This window comes from Betta splendens, chromosome 3 (assembly GCF_900634795.4).
Source record: "Betta splendens chromosome 3, fBetSpl5.4, whole genome shotgun sequence".
NCBI classification, from domain to species: Eukaryota; Metazoa; Chordata; class Actinopteri; order Anabantiformes; family Osphronemidae; genus Betta; species Betta splendens.
In genome coordinates, this window is record NC_040883.2 from 2,059,902 (window position 1) to 2,084,023 (window position 24,122).

The following is a 24,122-nucleotide window of genomic DNA, read 5'->3' on the forward strand; positions in this document are numbered from 1 at the left end:
TGGACGGAGCTGAACCTCAGCTTCAATGTCATAAAGCAAACTTGTAAAATATGTAGAAGGTTATTACGGCACATTTCCCACCCACTCGTTTAGAGTCGAGTGGTGAAGGCTGCACACTCTGGAGCTCCACGTTCTCCCACTGACCTCAGTTTGACTCCACATCCCTTCATTTTGCTCCGTCACCTTAACAACTCTGAATAAATAAATCATGCTAAAAGCAAAGTCAACTGCACTGAAAAGGAGGGGAATTTGTATTTTTTCTTAATTATTATTTATAAGCCATCTGGATTTGGACATCTGGTAACGTAACGAGCGATAGATCGGAATAAGACACGTGTAGTAAGTCGACTTGTAGCAGAACCGAGTGCTTTTTAATGACATTATTTACATTGTACATGAAGACATAATGTTTGTAGGCATTCATTCAGATGCATTGGGTCACGGTCACTTCATTGGGTATGATGTAACAAACAAAAAATAACACTGTTGTAGAACACTTAATACCGACAAATGCCTGAACGCTAATAAACTGGAAACAGTTGTCGTTCCGGCAGCATCTTACTGTGAACAAGCTTCTGTTTGCACAGCCAGGTTTTAAAGCTCTTCCATTTTAAACAGGCCTAACTATGATTTCCCCAACAGGCTCAGCAGAAAGCAGACTGTGGCCAAGCTCTGGCTTGATTCAACAACCACTGGAGCAGAGGAGTAGGAGGCAGAGAGGAAAGAAAATAAAAATCAATAGCATAGAGAGAGAAGTCTGCATTCAGTGAGAGAGCGAGAGGAGGGAGAGGAATGGGAGCAGCGGGTCATTTGAAGAAGATAAAAAAAAAAAACAAAGAGCGCCACAGCAAGGAAAATGCCACTGAGGACGAAGATCACTCCATAATGGTTTTTGCAGAGAGGAGTGGGAAGCGTGCCGAGTTAAGGAGGGGACCCTCCGCTGAAGCTTGATTTCTTTTAAAACAAACTGCTGACTAGCTGGAGCTTCCACTCAAGCTCATTTTTCTCGCCCGCTGACTGGTCCTGCGTTTTGGCAGCACTGGCCTCTGGTCCATCTGCTGGTCTGTCGCTGCTGGAGTGGCGCATTGGAGTGGCACTCAACCTGCTGTTGCAATAATGACATCACCGTTCCACTCGGGACATAACAGACGGCTGATCTGCCATCAGTTAACAGATTCCACAGCTGCAGTTTCACATGACCTGGAGCCACTCCTTCGCCACAGATTAGGCTTTTGGTGTCCAAACAAACAGGTACAAGCAGTTTCATGATCCTGGTGAAGGGCCCAAGTTTGGTTCAGAAAAATTTTCTAGATCAGCTTGGAAATAATCCATTCGAGTAGTTCTGTTGTTGGCTCTTATCACAAATCCAAGCCGTGAAGCCGTGACCTGATCAGGTTGACGGTCATGAAGTCAGGTCAGGAGGATGCAGACCTGTTCAAACAGACAACTTAATCCCAGGTCTCTAATGCTCCTCTTAGTGTGACACCGCTTCCCTTTTGTCACACACACAAACTCAGCAGCCAGCAAAAAAACAGCCTGGGACTGAGATGCGAAAGGTTGAACACAAACACTGTGTTTCTTTCAGTTTGAGGATTCAGACCAGAATCCTAGAAAATGCCAGACGTCTCGCTGTACATTGATTCCGTCTGTGCACGAGTATGGCTGGTTCCGCTGGTGGCTCCTGCATGTCAATTCACTGCTGGAGAGGAGAACTCCCCTGAAGACACGCGTCCACTGTGCCAGGCGGTCCTGCAGGTCGTCCCCCCAGGACGTCTACTGGGCTCTTTGGCCTCAGTGCACCGTAAAAAGCTCTGCCGCGTCCTCGTGTGCACATCAGACCTCCAGGCAAGTTCTCATTGTGTTTAAGTCAATCATAGCTTTAAGTGACGCTGCTGCATTGCTCCCTGGAACAGCAACTGTTACTGTTTAGAGAGGACGACAAAGAAAGTGGGCTCCGCTGTTGTAGGGAAGCTTTTCCCACAGCGAAGCTGGAGCGGCTGCGAGGATAAGTCATCTTTTATCCTGACTGCAGGTCCTCGTTGAGAAATGCTGCTAATTAAAGCGGCATTATTGGTGCTCACCTACCAAAAACTGATAAACTGCTTTGATATTTCCGACGTCGATTTTTATCTCATTATAAAACGGCAGATTTAGATACAAAGTAAATGTGTCAAGAATCAGGTGCAGTGACTAATTGCTCAGTGGAAGCTACTGCTGTGAACCACTGCACTACAGTTACCTGTGTTCGTAGCTTAGTTTACCTCCTGTCTCTGCACCGCTCTCCCCCCAAAAACCTCCCATCAACATGAAAAGGCCTCCAACGCCACCTTGAACTCTATTACACTATTCAGCCTCGCAAGCAGCCGCAAGCGCCGGCACAACAGAGAGGGAGGGAGCTCTCGGGGCGAGCGAGGACGCGTTTAGCATGTGTGACCGTGACTCAGCCTTCGGCAGCAGAGCGGTGGCGAGGTCGGGGCTCCGGAGTCAGGGGAGCGGCGTGTGTGTTGATGGGGACGCACGGATCACTGTCACACAGCAGTCAGGACTGTTGTGACAGTGGTTAGGCCTGGGTCAGGCTACCTGCAGCACAGGTGGGAGGCAGGTAGAGCCACAGCTGTCACAACAGTGACGGCTGCTTTATTAATAATGGAGAGAGGCCGTCTTTAAACTCCTCCAGAGAGAACGCTGTGGCCTGTGTTTGTTTCAGCTTCCTCCTCCACCAGGTACAACCACCTTTCTGCTGTCACGGGTTATGAATGATAACTACTATATTGTTTCAGGTGTTGCTGTTCAAAATGGAATTGAACTTCCTCCCCCTTTTGACCAGAACCTAATAAAAACAGTTTCATGAATTTAAATCACGTTCGAGGTGCGAAGAAAGCTCTGGGATTTCATTTTTCAGCAAAGGGAGCAGACGGCGGAGCGGAAAGATTTGTCCTGCTTCCAAAACACATTGTTTGCATTTCTGCTCTTTGTATCTCACGTTTGTGAGAATAAAGAAACCACAATAACTAGGCACACAAATGAATAAATAAACAATTAGAAATTAATGTGAAACCCTATCTGGTGCTGCCAGTCCAGACGGGGGCTTCTCGAGTGACTCGGTCATAAAACCCTTTTTGTTTTCCTCTGGCTGCTAATGGAACGCTGCAGGACCCTCGAGACAAGAACACGTCCTGCATACCTGACTTTATTTGTGTTTCCCCTTTACCAGGGCCCCCAAGAATAAACTGATTAGTGCATATTACAAGGACGCCTGCAGCCCTTAGCTTACATGATATACTTTAGATGGGCCGTTGGGCCGTCCAGGATGATATAAACCACCTGAAGCCAGGGCGCCGCATGCTTTTTACCCCTCAAAGCTTTTACTTCATGCTGAAGAGTCATGAAAATGAGCTGTGAAAGACGATGTGCAGGTCCAGGCCATCAGTGAATAAAGCCCTATTGTGAGCTCTATAGTGCTGCCTAGTTTAGCTTTCACGGGTAGATTACAGCGCAGGCATCTGTAGATTTGTGATACCCATTATGATGTTTTGGAATGAACAGGTCCCCACTGCATGTAGATACAGCTAGTGGCCAAAAGCCCCAGGACACCTCTGTAAATTATAACCAGGATGCACGAGGTAGAGGAACAGAATGTACAGTAAGAGAAGCCGCGACAGGAAGCGCCTCAAACAGAGCGTACGTGTTTGTGAGACTGAGAGACGAGAGTAAACGAGACCTCCCATCCTCCACTGCCAGAAAACCATGTTGCTTGTCTTGTTTTCTCGTCCCCACATGCCAGCAAAGCCTCTCCAACACCGTAACGCTGCTGCTGCCATCTATCATTCCACCACCGCTGGAGAAATCCCAGTGAATAAGCACAAAGCCCACGTAGAGTGCACGGTGGAGGAATGTGCTGACTTTTTAACAAGGAATGTTGCTGAGAGACTCTGCATATTTACTTGACCATGTTACTGAGATGCTGCAACGTTACGAGATGATGCAGAAGCTTATGCTGTAATTAGTTTGGAAAAAGCTGTTGATGATGTGGTTGTCACTATATAACTGCACATAAACACATGTGTAAAGTACAATGGCTGAGCTAAGGGAGCTCAGAGCTCCACTGGGCACCCTTACACAAACACACAGACAAACATGGATGACTGCACCTCAACAACCGTTAGCATTAAACGGAAAGTGCATTTGCTCAGCTAAGCTGTAGGTTCAGGAGACGTGGACTCAGCTGTACCGACTTCTACCGTAAAGGTGTTAAGCGTCAATCTACCAACACATTTGAATGCATCGGTGGGATTTTATCACTAACGGCATTTGGGCTTTTGTTATTAAACAGCTATGCAGAACGTGAATCAGTGTAAAGAGGGGACCATAGAATTCCAGGGTAACGTTTCCTGTGGACTCGATGTATTTACACTTTCATAGAATGTGTGTATTTGTTTTCCCCTCTCACGCAGCCAAGCAGATACAAAAAGTGTGTGTGTTTGTGTTTGTGTAGGAAAGTTACACTTTCCAATAACAGGCCAATTGCAAACAAATTTCCCACACCATGCTTCTCCCTTTATACACAAGTAAATGCAATATACACAATCATATTTAAATGAAGGCAAGAAGACAAGGAGCAGAGAAGATGGATGGCTGGGAGGCTTTGGAAGGGGGTTGATTTACATGCTCTGTCAATTCCCCGTTGCTGGCCTACATGCATAATTCATCCATTTTATTGACTGCTGGGGGATTCTATTAGGTGACAGAGTGATACTCCCAAGAACAAAAGATGGCTGTCCTTTTCATGAGTGTCATAAGGACCAGAATGTGCATGAAATCCAAAGGCCCGTGTCTCTTTGCTCACCGGCACCGAGGGATGCAATCACTGACACACAGCGTCTGTTAAGAATATAACTCCAATGTCGCCTGCACGGCAACTGTTGCTGCTGAGCTCAGTGAGAATAATTGTTGAACTCTGTCCTTCTTTACTGAATCACTATTACTATAGATATCACTATAGATACATCATCTAAGACGACGTATACATTTTAAATTAAAATGAAACGAGACAGCGTGTCTCTATAAACATCCACAGTCCACGCTGTCGCACATCCATGAAATGAAAGCATTTATTTTCACATCATTAACAGTAACTGGCTTTTAGATTATTAAATGTAGTTCAGACTCTATAATGTCAACGTACTGACTGTGAATCTCAGGCAGAAACACAGCTAGTAAAGAGTCCATCAGCAGATGAAGACCATCAGCACAGCGTGTCCTGTCTTTGTCAGCAGGTGTCAACAACGATGCTCCACGTTAACACACTGCTCTGTGTTCAGCGTTTACTGTGCACTCATCACTGGATGACTGTGGCTTTAGAGGCGCCGCTTCCTTCCTTATTGCTGACATGTACTGTATTCTATACTGTACTTATCTATAGGTTTAATAATTGACACTTATCAGCATGTATGTGCAGCGTGATCCTAGAATCCTAGACAATAAACAGACACAGTAACAGCAGAGGAAACACTTAGTTTTCGGTAAATGAGACGCAGACGACCACCTGTTTTGAATTTACTTTTCAAATCTTTGCTCCATCCCCATCTGTCACCAACATGAAAGAGTCCTACAGCAGACGCAGACAGGTGATAGCAAAAAAATAACTAAACAGTGATTTCTGTCTTCACTCAGGTTACGGATAACATGCTAATGAGAGTGTTCAAAGACGAATGGCAGAAATCCTTCATGTGGCATGTTTTTAAGATTCAGCTGCTGAGGACCCAGTCAGCAAACAGAGCGACTCCAAAACACATCCGGGAATCACGCTCTCTAAAACAGCCACTTCGTTGCACTGTGAATCATTTGTGCACCGGGAGTCGAAGTTCGATCCCTGAATCCTTCTGATGACGTACAGTCTTTACTCGTGCAGCATCTTCATCAACTTTCATCTTGTGTCTGGTTCTGCGCTGCCACTGTTCAGCCTTGTTTGTGCTCTGCACCAAGGACCAATTAGGCTCTTTGTGGATCCCCCTCCACTACACGCCACACCACTTTTTAATTGACAGCAGCTCTTCTTTTTCCTCATGTAACGCCGAGAGACGCGAGAGCCAAGAAGAGAAAAGAGAAAGTTCCACTTCTATTCTTTTTAATTGTCAGCGTCGCATTTAAATCAAAATAGCAGTGTGGTAATGTATTCCTCTCACAGAGGCGCAGGGTCCACGTCCATACTGGAACGAGGTCCCTGGATGTTGAGCAGCCTTGCTAATTACCAACGCAGAACCCCCTGGGGCTGGTATGTAAAGCGTTGCGGTAACTGATGCCAGGTACATTAATAAGCTGCGTTTTAGCCGGCTCCCAGCGGAGGTCAGGCGTACTCACGGACAGTTCCATAGGTCTTAACGACATTTAACTTAAAATGCAAAGATGTGGTTACAACTAAATGTGGGAAAGTCTAATGATACTCCAGCTGACACCACTGGAGCCCTGCCGTTAGCCTTGTGACAAGTCCCATTGTGGCATGAATTTAGATGAATGAGCCCCATTTACCCCAGAACTCTGAGTCACACAACAGCGTAAAGTAAACAAGGTGCTTTGTTAATTGGCGAGAGTGAAACTTCCCATGTCCAATGCAATTCCTTCTGAGGGATTTGAGGCGCTCTGGCGGAGTTAATGAGCGCCAGAGGAGCGAGAGCACAGGCGCTGCGACACTCTCTGCTCTTAATTTGTGAACTTCCCCTCAGCTGGCGACCCTGCATCCTCGAGCCCCAGCTGAAGTGGCTCTGTCGGCACGTACAGGTCCCCCCCAGAGAGCAGCGGTGGCAGAAAAGCATTAACACCTCGGAACGCGGCGCCAGGACAGACGTGTAACACGGAGCCTTTGAAGGCCAGAGGCAGCAGGTAAGAGGGAAGCTGCTCTAAAAACGGATGCTGCTTTTAGGCTTGAACTGAATGCTTGAAACCTAGACACTACCTGGAGCAGCTGAATGTGAGAACACAAACGTCCTTATGACTGATTGAGCCCATGTGGTATTTTCAGATGTTTGGATAAATTGAACACACTTGTTTTGCGTGTAATTTTGCACGATGTCCAGTCTAGACAGGGAAACGTATGAGCTCCTACCTTTCCTCAAGCAGCTTGTCTCCAAACATCCAGCGGACGTGTGGCGCCGGGTGACCGGTGACCACGCAGGGCAGCAGCACGTTGGTGCCGGACGCCTTGGTCACAGAGACGGGCTGCACCAGAAACTCCAGCTTCCTTTCTTCTCCGGTTTCTTAGATGAGAGAGGAGGTCGGGGTTAAGACAGAGGTCAAAGCTGAGGTGAGTAAGTGAAGCAGAGCAGCAGCCTCCTGTTAACTGGTCCCATCTATCTTAAAAGGTTCAAAGAAAGTTGTGTTCCTGAACCCAAACCCTGAAACCAACGTGGGCTGATGAATAAAGCTCATGTTGACATGCGACACAGCTGTTGGTCCCAGTTTTAAGGGGATCCCATGTAAATCCAGCTGCTACCTGCTGCACGCATTAATGAGGACATGAGACAACAACACATACTGTACAGAGCCAATGATATAAGAACATCAGAGTGAAACTTGTAATATTCTTACATATTAAATGTATGAATCCATCTTCATGTAAACACAGATAAAGGTTTCCCTTCGCGCCTGCTTGAGGTCTGATTTATAACCTCTAATACCTCCTCTGTGTTGCCAGGAGCCTGATGTTAAACATCTTGGGGAATAAAACGTCCAAGCAGACAGTGCCGCTTTGGAGCTACACCCGAGCCACTGCAGCTTCACTGATAACCCCACTGGGAGTTTTACTGCTTCTTTGGGCGCTCAAGCATCTCCCACTACAGGCAGGCGTGCTACAGATAATGAGAAAGCCAGAGGATGCACCTTTTACCTCGGTAAATACAAGACCAACTAACCTATATATTATTTCAGAAAGGGCTCAGAAAGCTCTCTGATAACAGGACTGTAATTAAAAGTAGCAGGTAATACAGAAGGACAAGAATGATGCATGTACGACTGTCATGACTATAAAACTGGACAACATTGATCCCTCTAATTACCTGGCACTGTCTGGAGCTGGGCTTCGTCGCTGGACTTGGATGAACCCACATTTTCCACCAGACAGCGATAGAGGCCAGCGTCGGCTTCAGAGGCGTTGCTGAGCACCAGGGCGCCGCTGGGCAGCTGGAACACCCTGCTGCTGAGCTCCAGCGGCTGCCGGTCCCGCTCCCACCGGGTGAAGGCCACTAGGTCGGAGTTGATCTCACATGCCATCACTTGACTATCCCCTAGATGCACAGTGGTTGGTGCTGGCTGGCTGGTGAACCTGGGCATTCCTGATAGAGACAGAAAGAGAGGGACACGTGGTAAGAAATCGCACATTCAGGAATCTACCATCCACACCCTGATAAAGGTCGCAGGAGTCCCTGGACAGGTCACCAACTATTACAAATGATCATTGAAAACGTGAAAAAGTCTGAGGCAGAAACAAAGTTACACAGACTTCAGCTATAAACAATGAGCATATAAGGCAATATGTGTGTTAATTATAATCTTTATAACTGTAAATCATTAAAAGCGTTTGAGGTGAAGAAACCAACCTATTTTTGACCTTTTCCACGCACACAGCCACCCACACACAGTTGTGTAGCATAATCACTTATCCTCAATGGTGGATGTTAATTTGCCTCGCAAAGCAGCAGATACACGGCACTAATTAAAAAAGGCTGGATCCACAGGCTGTTTGTGCTGCAGTTCTCCCACTTTCATCTCAACACAAAATAATTATTTCCTGCATTTGAAGCCATTGATCTGAAACCAACACTCACGGTCTGCGTACGAAACAATCACACACAATGGCTTCAATTAAAAAGTGTGTAAATAGCAAGTGGTGTGAAGAAGATGTTTAAAATAAGTAAAAGAGCCACTCCATCATCAATGAAAGGAATAGTATGCTGTCTTATTACCACGGAGGGCCTCTGTGGTGGTCTCCTAGGTAATGTCTGGAAATGAATGGATAAAAACGTGTGACCAAGGATGAAACAAAGTGGCTGCTGCCTGTTTGTGACGCGTCTCCTGCAGCTGCGACTGGGCCTCGCCCTCCCTTCCTGAGCAAAAACTATTTTTCAAATCCCCTGGCAAGATGTGCTCCAGGGTAAATTACACTTACAGATAAGGCCCCAACATGCTTCCCTCTGGCCCCGACTGACGTGCGATGCTTCTCTGAGTAGATCTCAGCACAATAGTTGAGTTAATATGAGCTTAGCTGATGCCAATGCTGATATATTTGTAGCAGAGCTGTCATTCATCTACTGAATAGTCATAGCTGGGAGGAAAAGCCGCAGTCACTTGGATTAGAGTCACTGAACCTTAAATACATGTTTTCATAATTAATTACTAATAAGCCAATCAGTGGAGGTGATGGGGGAATTCTGGGAGACTGAGACGATTTAGAAAGTGTTCAGTGACATTTCTAAGTCTAAAATGGTAAAGTTGCCATTTTTATGACTACACTCAAACTCTATTTAATCAAAAACTTCCCACGAGTTTCAGACATTTAACACAATTCTTGGAAAAACCTCTTGCCAGCGATCACTGCTGTCCTTTTCTGGGTTTATTTAAAGTCTTCCCAACAGATGCAGGAAGTCATTTTCAGTTTCTCCACAGGTCGAGCAGCCAATCCTGACCAGCTTCGACTCTCGGACGCACTAATAAGTCGAGTGTTGCCTTGTGTCAGACATTCCTGACCCCAGTGACGAACACTGACAGTTCACCTGACATGGAGCCTCACAGGGCGGTGTTTGTTCCTCTCCAGGGTCTGAATGTGAAACTCTCCTCCACACTGTCTAAGTGGAGGGAATTGAAAGGCCAATACACAATCAAAGCTGTTGCATCCATACCTGCATCTTTACTGTGACAGACCACAATAGCCTGCGCTCACTCATCGCTGTACTACCTGTTGAAGTGAATCTAGGAATGTTGGATTCTACACAGAGCTCAGAGCACAAAGAGGCTTCAGCCCAGGGAGGACTGGCACTTCAGAGGTTCATGCCGAAGACAATGGCCCCGGAGTTAATTGCACCTCAGGTCTAATAGCTACAGATATACCCACAGCGTTGCGTAACGGCTTGAGACTTGACATTTAACCCACGGCAGATACACGAGACTCTTGAAATGCATTTTCAGACATGACGAGAAAATATGCTTCCACAAAGACTGAACCTTGTCCTTGCACAACTTCAGTTGAGGCTGTTGAGGCACTCTGACTCATCGGCAGTGTCTCTGCTGCGCATCCAGCTCTCAATCGACTAATCTTTTGTTCTTCCAGCCTCATTACATCCTCCAGGCTGAGTTCAGCAGTTTGCAGTGTCTGGAGGTATGTGTGGTTCTGTGGATTTTGGAGTATGTGTGTATTTCAAATGGCAAAGACAAAAGACTTAGCTCTTTAAATTAGTCAGATGAATGCTTTACATTGTATTATCTCAACTATGTGTATATTTATTTGCATGCTTAATGCACACAGGCTGGTGCAAATGTTAGTGGGGTCAGGTCAAAGCCTTGTAGGTGGGAAGTCGATGCAAAGAGTATTGATTCTTCTTAATCACGATTTAAATCGAGTGGATGGGAGGTTGGTTTTCTGTGCCTCCGCTCAGCATCGTCTATTGAACAGAGCTGCTGTACTGTCGATCTTAATGCTTATTAGCAAAGTGTGTTGAGGCCAAACGATTCCAAGAGAGCAATACCAGCTCAGCGGTCAATGCAGAACAGTGGAAAGAGCTTTATGGAAATCAAAAGCCATTTTTGTTCATTTTAAACCGCATAAATTAGAGCAAAAGATGAACTCGCTGATCTTGTGCAACCAAGCAACTAATTTAGAAAATCTGAAGTATTAACCCAGTGCTGCTACCAAATACCTCCTTTGTGGAGAGTGGTTGGTTAGATTCACCAAACCCGGCCTGTTCAAGCTTATAATGCTATGAATGCTAATGAATGAATGTGTCCATCACTGAATTGTGATTAGAAAGGAACTGTGCTGCAGAGACGTACAAAACCCAGTGTAGCCACGCATACACTTAAATCACACAGTCACATCCCTTCTATCCATAATTAAAATCAGGTATAGAATAACAATGAGCAGCTTAATAGAATATGCAAAAGGATTTAAGGATCTCCCTCTAGATTCCTCTGCATTAGTAACTGACTCCTGAACAGCCGTCCTTCACCTTGGGTCAGTTATACAGCTGTGCTCAACGTTACATATTTTCAGACAGCGCTGTTTTAAGTAATTAGGTGGAAAAGTGAAACGGGCCCAGAGGGCTACTGGCCCCGATCTGGTTCTGACCTGAGGAGCGCTGTGTTTGGACTGGTAATATAAAATAACTGGAACAGGCAAACATCCACATAAACAAGAGGCAAACATCCTCATTTATTCATGTCACAGCAGAATCAGATCGTAACGGAGCTCGACGTGCATCACATTATGATTTCACTGCTGCACCTTCCTGTTCCGTAATCCAACAAGTTCACACCCATTCTTGTACTGGAGAACGCTAAAATCAATACCTGAAATTGAAGTACACGATGCAGGTTGAAGGAAAGTAGGTTTGTTAAAAGCCCTTCACATCAAATAACACCTAGAATACAGCGATTGTTTATGGAACGCTCTTCCTTTAATGCACAACAATGACAACCTCTCCGGCTTCCGCTCGTCACTTCATAGTCCTCGCTTTTCAAAATATCTAATAAAGTAACTCATGAAAACAGAAGACAGAACAATCAATACTATTGTTGGCGCATTTATGGATTTCACAATACTGAACTGAGCCAAATCAAATTTGCAAACCCAAAAAAAAGAAGAAATGATTTCAGTCAATGCAGGAAAAGAGCCAATGCCCCACAAAGAGGAAATTAGGCGGCGTGGGGGCGTAATCAGGCAATCCAAAAAAAACACAATCACGACTATTAGATGTACTGGCTTTGAGAAGTGCATGTCTGGCTAAGGAGTTTCCCTTCTGTAAATGTTCCCTGTGCAATACGTGCTAAGCTTCGGTTCATGCAGCCTTTAAGGCCGGCTGCAGCGAAAGTGATAATTAATTGCCCAATTGAAGGTTTCAGGGCATTTCCAAGGCCTTTATTACAGCACATCATGCTATTCCGCTAACATCCCTGCTAATACACTGAAGGAGGTTAAGTCTTTGCACCTTATTGATATCATGTAGTAACAGAGGTCCTCTCAGCACAGAGGGAATCTCCACAGATGGTTTAGTTTAGTAGAATACTATGCACTACTGTATGTACAATGTGCTCAGGCTGTCAGGACACTGTTACATGACGATTTGGAAAAATGACACCTGCTGTTTTAGATTTAGACTTTGTGCAGATTGTAACTATTTGTGTTCTTCTAATCTAAAACTGAGTCATTAGAAAATTAGAAGACACAGACTTTAACAACATCCAATTTCAGGGTTTACTTGGCGAATGTATAACACGACAGTAGGCAGATTATGTCTTTCCAGAAGGAATCAATGTGGTAAACAACACTGCTGGAGTAGGAGCAAATACATCTCCCATTGGTAAAGGGCTGATTGTGTGTGATTACTAATACATTAATGCTCTCTATGTGCACGGAGCATAAACTACTGCACAAACACCCCATTTGCTCTCCATCTTTCCAAACTGGAAGTGTTGTCACTCCTATGGAAAGCACTTCAGAATACAAGTTACACAGAACAGACAGATTTTTCTCTAAAACAGCAGAGATCTTTGTGAATTTTGACTTTGAGGGGCGATGCTTTGGAGATGTTCTTAAAAGCTTGGGTTCTTTACATCCTACTCCAAGAACAAATCTGAACTTTTTCAAATCTTTTTTCATCATTTTTTTTAAATGGGGATGATGACATATACAACTTTAAATCAATTTTGATAAAATAATAGGAAATGAAATGTGCTAAATCAGTATTCACTGATTAATGGTAAAGGTTGTCAGTGTTCATCTAAAAATACCTATAATACAAAGAAAAGCGGACTTCCCCCTTTTATATTCAACAAACTAAGAGATGTGAGGATAACACACACCTTGAAGGTTCTGTCAGAAGCTACGTGGAAAGTCTGCTGCTGTTTGTCACAAGCTCCATGCTGTCAGGAGGTGACAGGTGGGAGGGCTCCCAAGATTGACATGAAGGAAAACAGGATTAATTAACGACTGTGTTGGAGCCTAATAAAGAAGTCACAGAGGTGCTTCATCATGTATGAACCCCGACAAGCATGGCATGCTGAAGAAATGATGAAATGCACAGTCTGCCTGTCATCATAGCAGATTTGTCTTCTTCAGCTACGGGGCGGAGCGGCTGCCATAACGTGATGCTGGACCGAAACAACTGTTGGATTTTCATCATTCACACAGCTTTTTGTGTAAATAAATAATAGAGGCACCAGGTAACAGGATGTGCAAATATACCAGTTTACTCCCCAAGACCTTTGGAAGATTAAAACTGTGATGAACAGTCAGTGCATCAGCATAAAGACAGTGGTTCTGACAATGAACTAGCATTTCATGCTACCTGTGCAAAGCAATAGCAACCACAAAACCAAACAGGTCCAAACAAATACGTGTAGAAACATGAGAAGGGCAGACAGAAGACGGATGAGGAGCGCTCGTCTAGACTTGGGATCAGACAGCGCTTCTTATTTTATCTACTGAGCTGTAAAGATTGCTCTTGGGTGCAGAAGTTGACAGAAAGAGCATATCCTGACCTTGTAAGCAGTCGGTGCATGAAGAGAATACAGTAAAACCTTAGAAGACAGCTGGTGTCCAACAATGACACACGAGTCTATTGTTAAATTCCCATTATGACAACCTCAGACAATGCTGGCAGCAGGCAGTGAAGTAAAACACACTGACAAAGATGCAAAAGCGGCGGATTCTCGCTGTAGCGTTCAAGGCAGCGATCTGCAGCCAAAATGCACCTTTAAATGTGTTCCGCCAAGTCTGCAGGGCTCACACCCCCACTGATACTTCAGATACTAAACCACTGTGGACGCAGACCAGATGTTGTGCACGATCAACGGCTGCGCCCTGGGGTGCAGCTGCTGTTCGCAGAGTTCTCTCAAACAGCAGCTGAGGCTGAAGTCACATCCACCTGATTGCTTCTGCCATATTCTCATTGTCTGCAGAAGCAATCTGCATTGATTCTGCAAGCCAAAAGCGGGAGGAGCAAGGCAGTGCGCGCCTTAAACGGCCCCTCCATCATGCACGCGCCTGTGTGACACCTCACACGTCTGACTGTTGAAATTATTTCCTACTTGAATGTGCAGGGGAACAGAAAAACAGATCAGCCAACAATGAAATCACAGACAATCAATTGTATTTAGATGGGAAGTGACATCGCAGGATGAGGGTGCTGCCAGAGTTTGCACTCTGACAGCTCCTGATTGTCTGTTGTAGGAAGAGACGGAGGCTACAAGGCGCTCGCGGATGGTGATGGATGGAGACAAACACATGACAGGGCCTGGTCAGTTGCCATGGAAACGTCAATGAAAAGAAAAATCCAGACACCCTCTTCTAAATGTTTTCCCCCAAATCCATAGCGGTGCATTTATTATGTAAATGCATGTTTCCTACTTGTGTGTTTATGCATTTTATGTATTGATGCTTCGAATACAAACAGGTTTTAGGCAGTTGACTGGCTGAGCTGCTTAATCAATAGTTCCACACACTTATGTCATATTACGCCAATTATTATTTACAAAATTAGGAAGAAATACAATAACTAAGTGAAAATGGAGAAATGATGTCTCCTCAGTTGATCCACTCAGCTACAACTCACAGCAGGGGTCCTTTGTCAGCGTGTAACATATTATTGCAGAAAAGGCATTTTTTCCAATAATCATCATGTCTGTGAACTGAAAGGAGCTGGAAATTATCTAGCTGATTTTTTTTTTGCTTTATTTAACCGAACTCCAAAACATCACAACCAGGAAAAAGTAGCAGAAAATCAGACACTGAGCTAATCGTGTCCGCTCTACTGGAATGTTGGTGCCCATGGATCAGTTGTGTGAAACTTGTGGACGTGTCACCTGTTCACCCAGGCCTCCAGCCAAACACCGGTCACCGTTTCATCACAGGTAACAGAGTTGTAGCCGATGCTTGCCCCATTTTTAGTTAACCTTCTGCAGAGGTCGTTGCCATGGGAGACCGTGGCAGCGGCTGCTCCCATTACCCGATCGCAGATAAATGCGTTGGCACTACGACCATGCATCCGTTACCCCGTCTACCCTCCTCCCTCTTCCCCTTATCAGGGAGCGGTGGGGAGGAGGCGAGAGACGCTGCCCGCGATGCGACTAGAGTCACCCCTGGGATTATGAAGGAGATGTCAATCAAATCCAACACAGGTGCCACCAAGAGGAGCTAAAGCCGGCTTCCTCACGTCCTTCATCAGGTGCTTGTTCCTTAAGGCCCCCTCCGCTGGAATGAGGGGCCCCTGCACCCTCCTAGCTCAACAGGCCAACCAGATAAAGCCAAACACTGCCTTGTCCTGCTGTTGATGGACACAGATATGGGCTGAAGGGATAACCTCCCCCCCCGCTCCCTGCCCCCACAGCTCCGTGCACCACCTTTCCCTCCGTATTTTCAGCCTCCTCCCTCTCTTCCCTCTCCTCTTCCTCATTCCCTACATTACTCTCCAAGTTGCATTAATCCAGTCCCCACCCATTTCTACCACCCCTCCCTTCTGCTTTCCATCTTCCCACCACACATTTCAGTGGGCGCTCCATTGTTTGCTGGAGAGGGGCATGCTGCTGCTGGTCCTTATCTGGGGCTGTTGGCGGCCCATCTGTAGATGCTATCGGCCGGCCCTGTTGCTCTGTTTATGCTCAAGCCGAGCAAGTGAAGCTAGAAGGGAAATGAGATGGATGGAGGATGGCGCCGGAGAAAAATTGAGCATTTTCCTGAAGGGAAAATGTAAAAGTGAAGGGTCGAGAGTGGAGGAAAAAAAAAGATGGCATCTAAAATTAGTAGTAGACAAGAAAAAGCAAGACCTGAACAAAAAAGACTCAGCATTTAGTTTATTATTGTTTCTGTCTATTCATTCAGCAGAAAACCATGTGGCTCATTATCAGAGCTCTATGAAGAAAGATAAATGATGCCAAAAAATCTAAATCTCACAAGCACAAATTGAAACACATAAATACAAGAGTACAAGTTGGCTCCAACGGTACAGTATAACACTGTACCTTCATGGTTCATGTTAATCTGTATAGATCTAAATTTGGACGGCAGCTTGGGAGCAGCAGATGTTTCTGCACAAACAGCTGTAGTACAGAATGATGATGTCACTCAGCAGTCAGGAGCACTGATCACTGCTCATCTGGTCGTGTGACGACGCTGTGACATTAACTTCCACTAGCGGCCCTCCGTTCCTCCTTCATAACAGTTTTATTCTCAACTCCATCCTTAAAATATTACTTTCATTTTGGTGACAGGTTTGAGAACAGTGAAGGGAAAGAAAAGCGTACCTGAACACTGATCAGTTTTGAGAAGCGAGCGCCTGGTAAGCCAGTATAAATTCAGCCACAGTTTACCAGTTGGAAGTGATCAGTGAAGAGCGATGACTGCTTGTTGCTGTCAGGGCTGATTCTTTTCCTCTTTTGCACATTCATGTAAACATTCTTCTGAAACGCTCCAGTGAGCCTCAGTAACAGGCTACGTACAGCTGCCCGTATTTCAGCGAGGCATCTGACATGACGAGAAGACCAATCTCCCCACGAAGACATAAAGCACAGTTTCAAAGTTCATTAACTACGTCTGGGAAGATGCAAATGTCATGTATAATAAAAAGTCAACAAACCACAGCAAACACAGACATCAAATATTGTAAAGCACACAGAACATACAGAGTGGGCTGAAGGGAAGGATGCGTGTTTGAACAGGGATGAGACCACGCGCAGCAGTTACACTCTCAATGTCCTACACTACTAATTCATGCACAGTTTATTGATTTTGTCTAATTATATTGGCAAATAGGAAATGGGTGTGTGTTTACCAGGCGCAAAAATGCAGTAGCAGCCGCTCTCCAAATAGCAAAAACTACAGAAATGATCTTATCAGGAAGTGAAGAGTGAGGAAGACAAAGCAACAATCAAGGCGCTCTAATCAATAACTCTAATGGACGTCTAGAACATCTGGACTGTCTGACTGTGTGGCATTAACTATTTTTACACCAATCCATCAGCAGTGTATTGCCTTCAAAGGGAGCAGATGCTATAATTGTGAACTAACCAAACTCTGGTGTCTGTGAGCAATTTGTCTGCACAGACTGAGACGAAAGACTATTATAAAAAAGTATTCCAAGTTTGGCACTGCTTGTGTAATTCACATATCATGGAAACAAATTTGTGGGCATCTTTTGTCCTTTAAGCACAAGGTTGTGTAACCCTCTGGCCTCAAGAAAGACTTAATACACACATCCCTGAGATCAGAGACGAATGCTCCAAAGCAGTAGCTTTATCCAGGTGCGCTGCCTGCAAATGTGGCAGGAATTGAGACCTCGGAGTAAAAATTTAGTGTGTGTGCGTTCAGAGGTGAAGGAAACTAAAGGGTGAGGAAGAAGCGAGATAAAAGCCAGTGTTGAATAAAAACAAGCGTGTGTAGCAGCGCTGAATAAACAATGGGCTCGATGCCTATCGCTGACCTTGGAGTTAGTCCACAGCTTAGAATAATGCACCACAACCCAGCGCTGCGATAGCGCAGCAGGCAGCTGGCGCACAAGGCACAACTTCATAACACAACGCTGCGTCACCACTAACAGCAGGAAACACTGAGCCTTTATTTCTCTTCTAATCCTCAATCAGGCCTCATCAGACGCCGGCGTGCAGTTTGAAATCACGCATGTGTGGACACATTCATCGGCAGCACACAACCCGACACCTCCACCAATCAGAGAGCTGCTACGGACGCACACATGAGAGCGGGTCCCGAAGGCCCGGACACACGGAGTTCAGGCCAGCGCCGCCACACCAACGTCCACGGACACTCGCTGGTATCGCTTTCCTCCGTTCCATCGCTCGTGTTTTACACACGTCCTCCTTCACACTTTGCCCCTGCTCACGCGGGTCTCGCCTGCATCGCATGTCATGTGTGTGTGTGAAAGCAGGTCTGAACAGGCTCAATGCGTTCCCCAAACAGTCTCAGCTCTAGAACAGGAACACGTACAGAACCCGACCTGACCTCCGAGTGACAGCGAGGGAGCTGTCAACACTGACCCCGACTAAAGGAACAGCAAAATCTATTAGACTGTCAATCAAAGCACAGTCCTGGGATGAAAAAGACGTTTGTTCACCAGAGAATAATAAAGGTTAAGTCAAACTTCTGTGAATGAGTAAAACATGCTTTTTAAACAGTGTATTTTAGAATAAAGCAAATCCAGAGCACAGAGAGAGACGTAATTGTGTTGAGGCGCTGCTTCAACACAATCGGTGCATCTCTCCCTCCAGTGCCATCATAATAGCAACACCTACAGAATCCTGCTCAGGTGACACAGAATAAATCCATAAATAACGCAGGTGTGTGAAGCATAAAGGAAGGCGCGGTGCACGCCGACGGAGCACTTCACACTTTGGTCTGTGCCCAAGGCGAGAATGCGCCACGTTTCTGCATTCTCAGCACAGGCCGAGGAAAGTTAAATATGCATTCAAAACATATTTTATTTACAGTATTTAACATGTTTTATTTAGCGCAGTAAAATCTAATCCCTTATCTGTCACTCTGGAATCACATTTATTCTCCAAGTAGAGCATCTTCCGAAGGATATTCAACAGAAAACGATGCACTTGTCACTGAGGTCAGAAATGGGAGAATTTATGGACAACGGGTTCAAGAGGACATCAGATTTTTTTCCTAAACTAATCAGTAAAAAGCTTTCCAGAGATCAGATGTCATGACAGGTGGCCTTGATTATCAAAACTCAAGGCTGGGTGGATAGTTTCAATCTGGAATAAGAATTTTCCCCATTCAGCCTGACTGTATGAACATCTACCCTGCGTGTCTGGCGAATACAGAGGTCTGTTTGAAATGCTCTCCCCGAGGCAAAGAGAGCCATCAAAAAAAAAAAAGAGTCAGCGTCAACTCTTTCAGGGTTCAAAAGCCCTATGAAGCCCAATTTAGCTTTGAAACATGGAGACGTTTTAATATGAAAATCCAAAACTGCCTGGCGCCTGCTCACTTAGACTGACACTGTGAGATGAAAGGACAGTGCGAATGAGCACACTGGCCTGTAACGACACAGGTATCTCCATCTGCAAGGAAGGAGACGCTGACAAGGAATGTCAATGAGGGAGAGGACGATAAACAAAATTCGCTCAAGTGCAGTGAATCCCCTTTTTTATGCAGATTGAGCGAAACTTTAACTGTGGACTTTCTGCTGTGAAAACTCCTCACGGTTTTCAAAAAGACTCTCCAGGTAGTAAAGCTCAGCTTGTGGACGTTGCCATGGACAACGGCACTGACAGATGTACGACGTGCTATTCAGTATGAAATCAAACTAAATAATTTCTTAAGATCTGCACAAGGCAGCGGAAACTAGTCCCATTTACATTGGATCATGAACAATATGTTCCAGTCATCTGTGTCAAAACACAGGGGGTCAAAATCATTTCCATGCAATTCAGGACTGTGAACATCAGAATCCACAGCCTGAAGACAGCTTGTGGGAAAATGGAAGTTTGGCTGCAGAGCTCTGGATGAGTACACAATGCAAATGTATTAATGATGATTGATGGTGATTTCAGAGAATATAAAGTAAATCCCCTACATGCAGGTAACAGGAATCAAAGATGCAGTCCTTGAATACGTGCGAGACATTTTTGAGCCGATGGCATCTAGAAAAGACAAAGCGCTGTAGCCGCTCAACGTCAGAGTATTTAAGGTAATTCTGAGGCGTGAGGAACGCCTTGAGCCCTAAAGAGTGATCGCAGGTGTGGTGGTCGCTGCTACGCGTGCTAGGAGGCGCCCTGGGCTCAGGTGGTGGAGGCGTTGGTGTGGGACGGGGAGCGTACAGTGAGTCAGGACGTCATTATGCACCAAGAATCTATCTTCATCTGCTGACTGCAGCAGTCAATTATCACTCATTAGAACTCACTAATGGCACCAGCTCAACCATAAAGCAGACGCAGGCTGAAAATGGCTCCAACTGTACAGCTCGCCTTGAAATACTGAATGCAGAGTTAACTGTAGTGAAGAACACACGCTTAGCAGTGACACTAAATAAATCCAGATTACCTATTGGCTCTAGTTTCATGTACAGCAGGTGTTATTAATTGTCAGTTGTACTTTAGAATCCAAATTAAGCTTGTGTTCCAAGATGATGAGCATTAGAGGTCTAGAAACATGTGGATGCAAATTCACTTGCACTCACGTAGAGAAACACACAGGAAGCACAGATGCCTAGAGACCAGAGATCCACCCAGGACCTAATCAGTCAGTGAATACACGTAAAATGGTGGAAGCTGCCATATAGACTCCCTGTCGACTCTGCTCACCTGCTGTTGTCCAGAGAGGAAGGAAGAGATTTTCTCCTGCTCAACAGCCCCTGCTCAACCAAATATCCCACATCTTATTTTGCCATTGTCATTTCTAAGCCCTGTTATTGGCTCCTTCACAGCATCATCTTTTGCAGCTGGACATTTTAATTCTCTATAAATAATTAATGAAGCGCACGCTGGGAGTGTGAGGCTCCGACGGCGTCTCCCCTTTCCTCGCTGCTCAGCGTTTCCCCGGTTGTCCCTTCCATCCTTCCTCGTGTGCCACAGACAGGTGGAAACGAGCCTGGTAAAATAGAGCTTTGACCCTGACCCGGCTTCCAGGTCACAGCTATTCTTCATGTCAACGAGCCGAGCGCCGTGGTCGTGAGGGGGGAGAACCTACAGCCGCCCAAGTGCACACATACAAGCCCATGACACTATGTCCATAAGGAAACCTGCAGAATCGCTGACATTTCTGCTAAAGATAAATATAAACTGCAGCAACTGTGGCCATTAGTCATAAGCGAAGAAGAAAGCCTCTTGTTTGTTGAGGACAAAGTCAAGACACACAATCCCAAAGCAAAGGTTACATTTTTAAATGGAAAACAATGACATGGTTGGTGTATTTCCATCTGGATGTTCCTTTGAGAGTGAGGGAGATGTTTTTTGTTGTTTATGAGATTTATTACTGTTTGTTTGCCATGTTGGTGCTTTATGACTTGGGCGCAGCCACCGAGGAACTGCACAAGTGTGTGTGGGAGTGTTTGATCAGTGGAGATGTGGTCGGCTAAAAGGAAAAAAACTCTAAATGGAGGCTTCACAGAGAAGGTAAAAGACAAGAAGTTGATTCAGTCACAGAAAAAAAATAGAGAAAGCAGGATGGAGATGGTGAGAAATTAGGTAAGAGAGTAGTGATGAGACGGATGAATAGGATGCATTAAACTGTTCGGTCTCATTAAAAGGTCTCCAAGTGTCTGTAAGTGGTTAGATATCATCTTATTGGGCTCCATCTCTATAGAAAAGCAAGTCTTCTGTTTTGAGAGGAAGCTGTAAAATTACAGATGACACATATTTGCTTAAAAATGCCTTTTTATATTTTCATGTTCGGTTGTGAAAGGAGACCTTTTCTGTGTACACAGTTCCTCTTGCTGCAACAAATAGGTTTTTACGACGTCCTCAGCGTCAGCACAGCTGCTGAAGAATCGTTTCCTACACTGCTGTGATTAATAGGGCTGACATGCAGAAACATCCTGTGTCAGCCTCAGCGCGACGTAACGATTCTGTCTGATTCATCCATCTGAATGCGTATTCATGCTACGAGCCCACAGACCAAATGACTGAAAATCACACTAACCACAGCAATCTGCGCTCCACTTTATCCCAAGTAGGTGCATTTATCCTTTCATGTCCGTTATCCATTTATTGTTGTCAAAACATAATGTTTTCTATGTAAACATGCCGGGTTTATTAATAAAGGTACAAAAAGGTGTCTCTGACAATCCCACAAAGGACCAATGCAACAGCAGTGCAATCATCCGTTCACATTTTCAGGCTGTCATGTCCTTGGGGGAGCAACGCCGCCACCCAAACACATTAACATACATCAAAAAAGGGATTAAAAAATGTGCCGACACCCTGAAATCCTTCAAAGGGCAGCCGACTCTATCAAAGGATGAGCACGCTTAAATAGCAGCCGACACACATGACACGTGAAGTGTTCACTTTACAATGTCTCCTACTGTGAGAAGAAGAATTCGGGGAAACCTGATATCAAAGCGAAGTGACTTTGGTTATAGACGCCGGGGAAGAGACAGGACAGAAGCCTAAAACAAAAATACACCTGAAGAAAAGAACAACCTCATCTACATGCGAAGATGAAACAAAGGAAACAGTGAGGGAAAACAAAGTGCTAAATTTATTCCACATCTTCTCATTTGGGGGTATCCCTGTTAAGTAGCGCTCACCTCCACCAATTCCTTCCACTGGGCTAAACTCAAAGTGTCCTGATGGGAGGAGATCGTCTGTATGGGAGAACAGCAGATTTCTCATTACTGGCATCTCCCTCTGTGTTCAGGCTATTGCTGCTGTATACTGATCAGTCGCCGTCTGACCCATAATTTTTCTCCTCCTCCTTTTCTTCTTTGGAGAGACTCCATTTGAATACATAGCACTGGGCTTCACTCCTCCCCCTGCTTTTCTCAGTCTGTGCCTCAACAGTATCTGACTGCACACACACACACACACACACACACACACACACACACACACACACACACACACACACACACACACACACACACACACGCGCGCACACACACACACGCGCACACACACACGACGCGCGCGCACACACACGCACACACACGTACACACACACACACACGCGCGCGCACATGCGCACACACGCGCACGCGCGCACACACGCACGCGCGCACACAGAAGGAAACGTTACCACATCCACAAGAATGTCCCTTCAAATATAGGCGATGTAGAAAATAACACATGTGCCAACAAAAAGAAGGAGTCTCCTACTAATGGTTTACAGTAGACGAGTATGTTGTCATATACTGAGATCAGACAATTAACACGTCTGCAATAAATATTAATGTAATGTTAAAAATAGTCTCTAGAATACGACCTGCTGTTCTTCATTAGCAGCTGTGGCATAAAAACTAAAAGTCAGGGGTGCGTGTTTATGTCCAGCTCTGCTCACTGAAAATCCAGTTACTTAAAAATACTGTATGTAGTTTGAATGTCTGCGTGAACGGCATCCAGACGGGTGCAGAGGTCTGGTACAGCAGAGCGGTGATGCTGAGGTTTTAATGGTCGTGATGTGTGGAAGAGGGGAGGTTTCCTTGAGAACAATGACCTGCACATCTCCTAACAATCAATCCCAGATATTACCCTGCTACATGTCAGACCTGCTCCCTGCTACGCAAGCCATCCGTGACTCATTCTATCATTAAACGGGAGAGGTCACTCCCACCTCGCCCCCCGCATGCGCTGGCTTCTTGGGTCTGATGGCGGCCTAATGGCCTGCTCGCTCTACACTACAATTAACCTTTTTATTGGCCACCTGCCAGCCGGCTGGATATACATCAGCGACTGTGCGTGTGAGAATGCGCGGGAGTAAATGCAATAACTTTATGTGCGTGTAGGAAAGTGCACAGGGGCTGAAGCTTTAATGTCTATGTAGAAATAAATCAGTGTGTATGTCTGTACCTATAACAGCTGACTGACTCATTCAACCATTGCTGCATCAGGGATCACATTGGCTATGAGGCTGTCCTACAGCAAAGCGCAGCCTCCCCTGCATCACGTGTTACTATAGACTGAGGACGGAGGCATTGATGAGGTACCAGGACAGATCCAGCTACGGAGATGTGAAGCATTTACTTTTTTCACACATACATTAACACAGAAATAAACAGAAACTCGAGTCTGGCATTTCTTTTTTTTTCTTCTGGGCACAATGACAGTGAAGCTGCTCTTGATAAGGTCCAAAACGTTGCCATGGTGACCAATTGGCTGAGCAAAGAAGAATAATGTATAAGCTACACACACAAAGCTGTGTTAATTACCTAGCATCCACCTAAAGACACAGTGGAAAAGCTTAA

General features: G+C 45.3%; 1 protein-coding gene across 16 annotated transcripts in view; it reads right to left on the reverse strand.

Annotated features, from left to right (window-relative positions):
- Window positions 1-24,122, reverse strand: part of neo1a (neogenin 1a) — a 101,403-nt gene that overhangs the window by 36,720 nt on the left and 40,561 nt on the right. For all 16 annotated transcript variants that reach the window (XM_029144951.3, XM_029144942.3, XM_029144952.3 and 13 more), the window contains exons 3-4: window positions 8,052-8,327; window positions 7,103-7,253 (exon numbers count right to left, since the gene is read on the reverse strand). In XM_029144951.3, coding sequence (XP_029000784.1) covers window positions 7,103-7,253; window positions 8,052-8,327 — 427 coding nt within the window. The remainder of the gene's footprint in view (window positions 1-7,102; window positions 7,254-8,051; window positions 8,328-24,122) is intronic.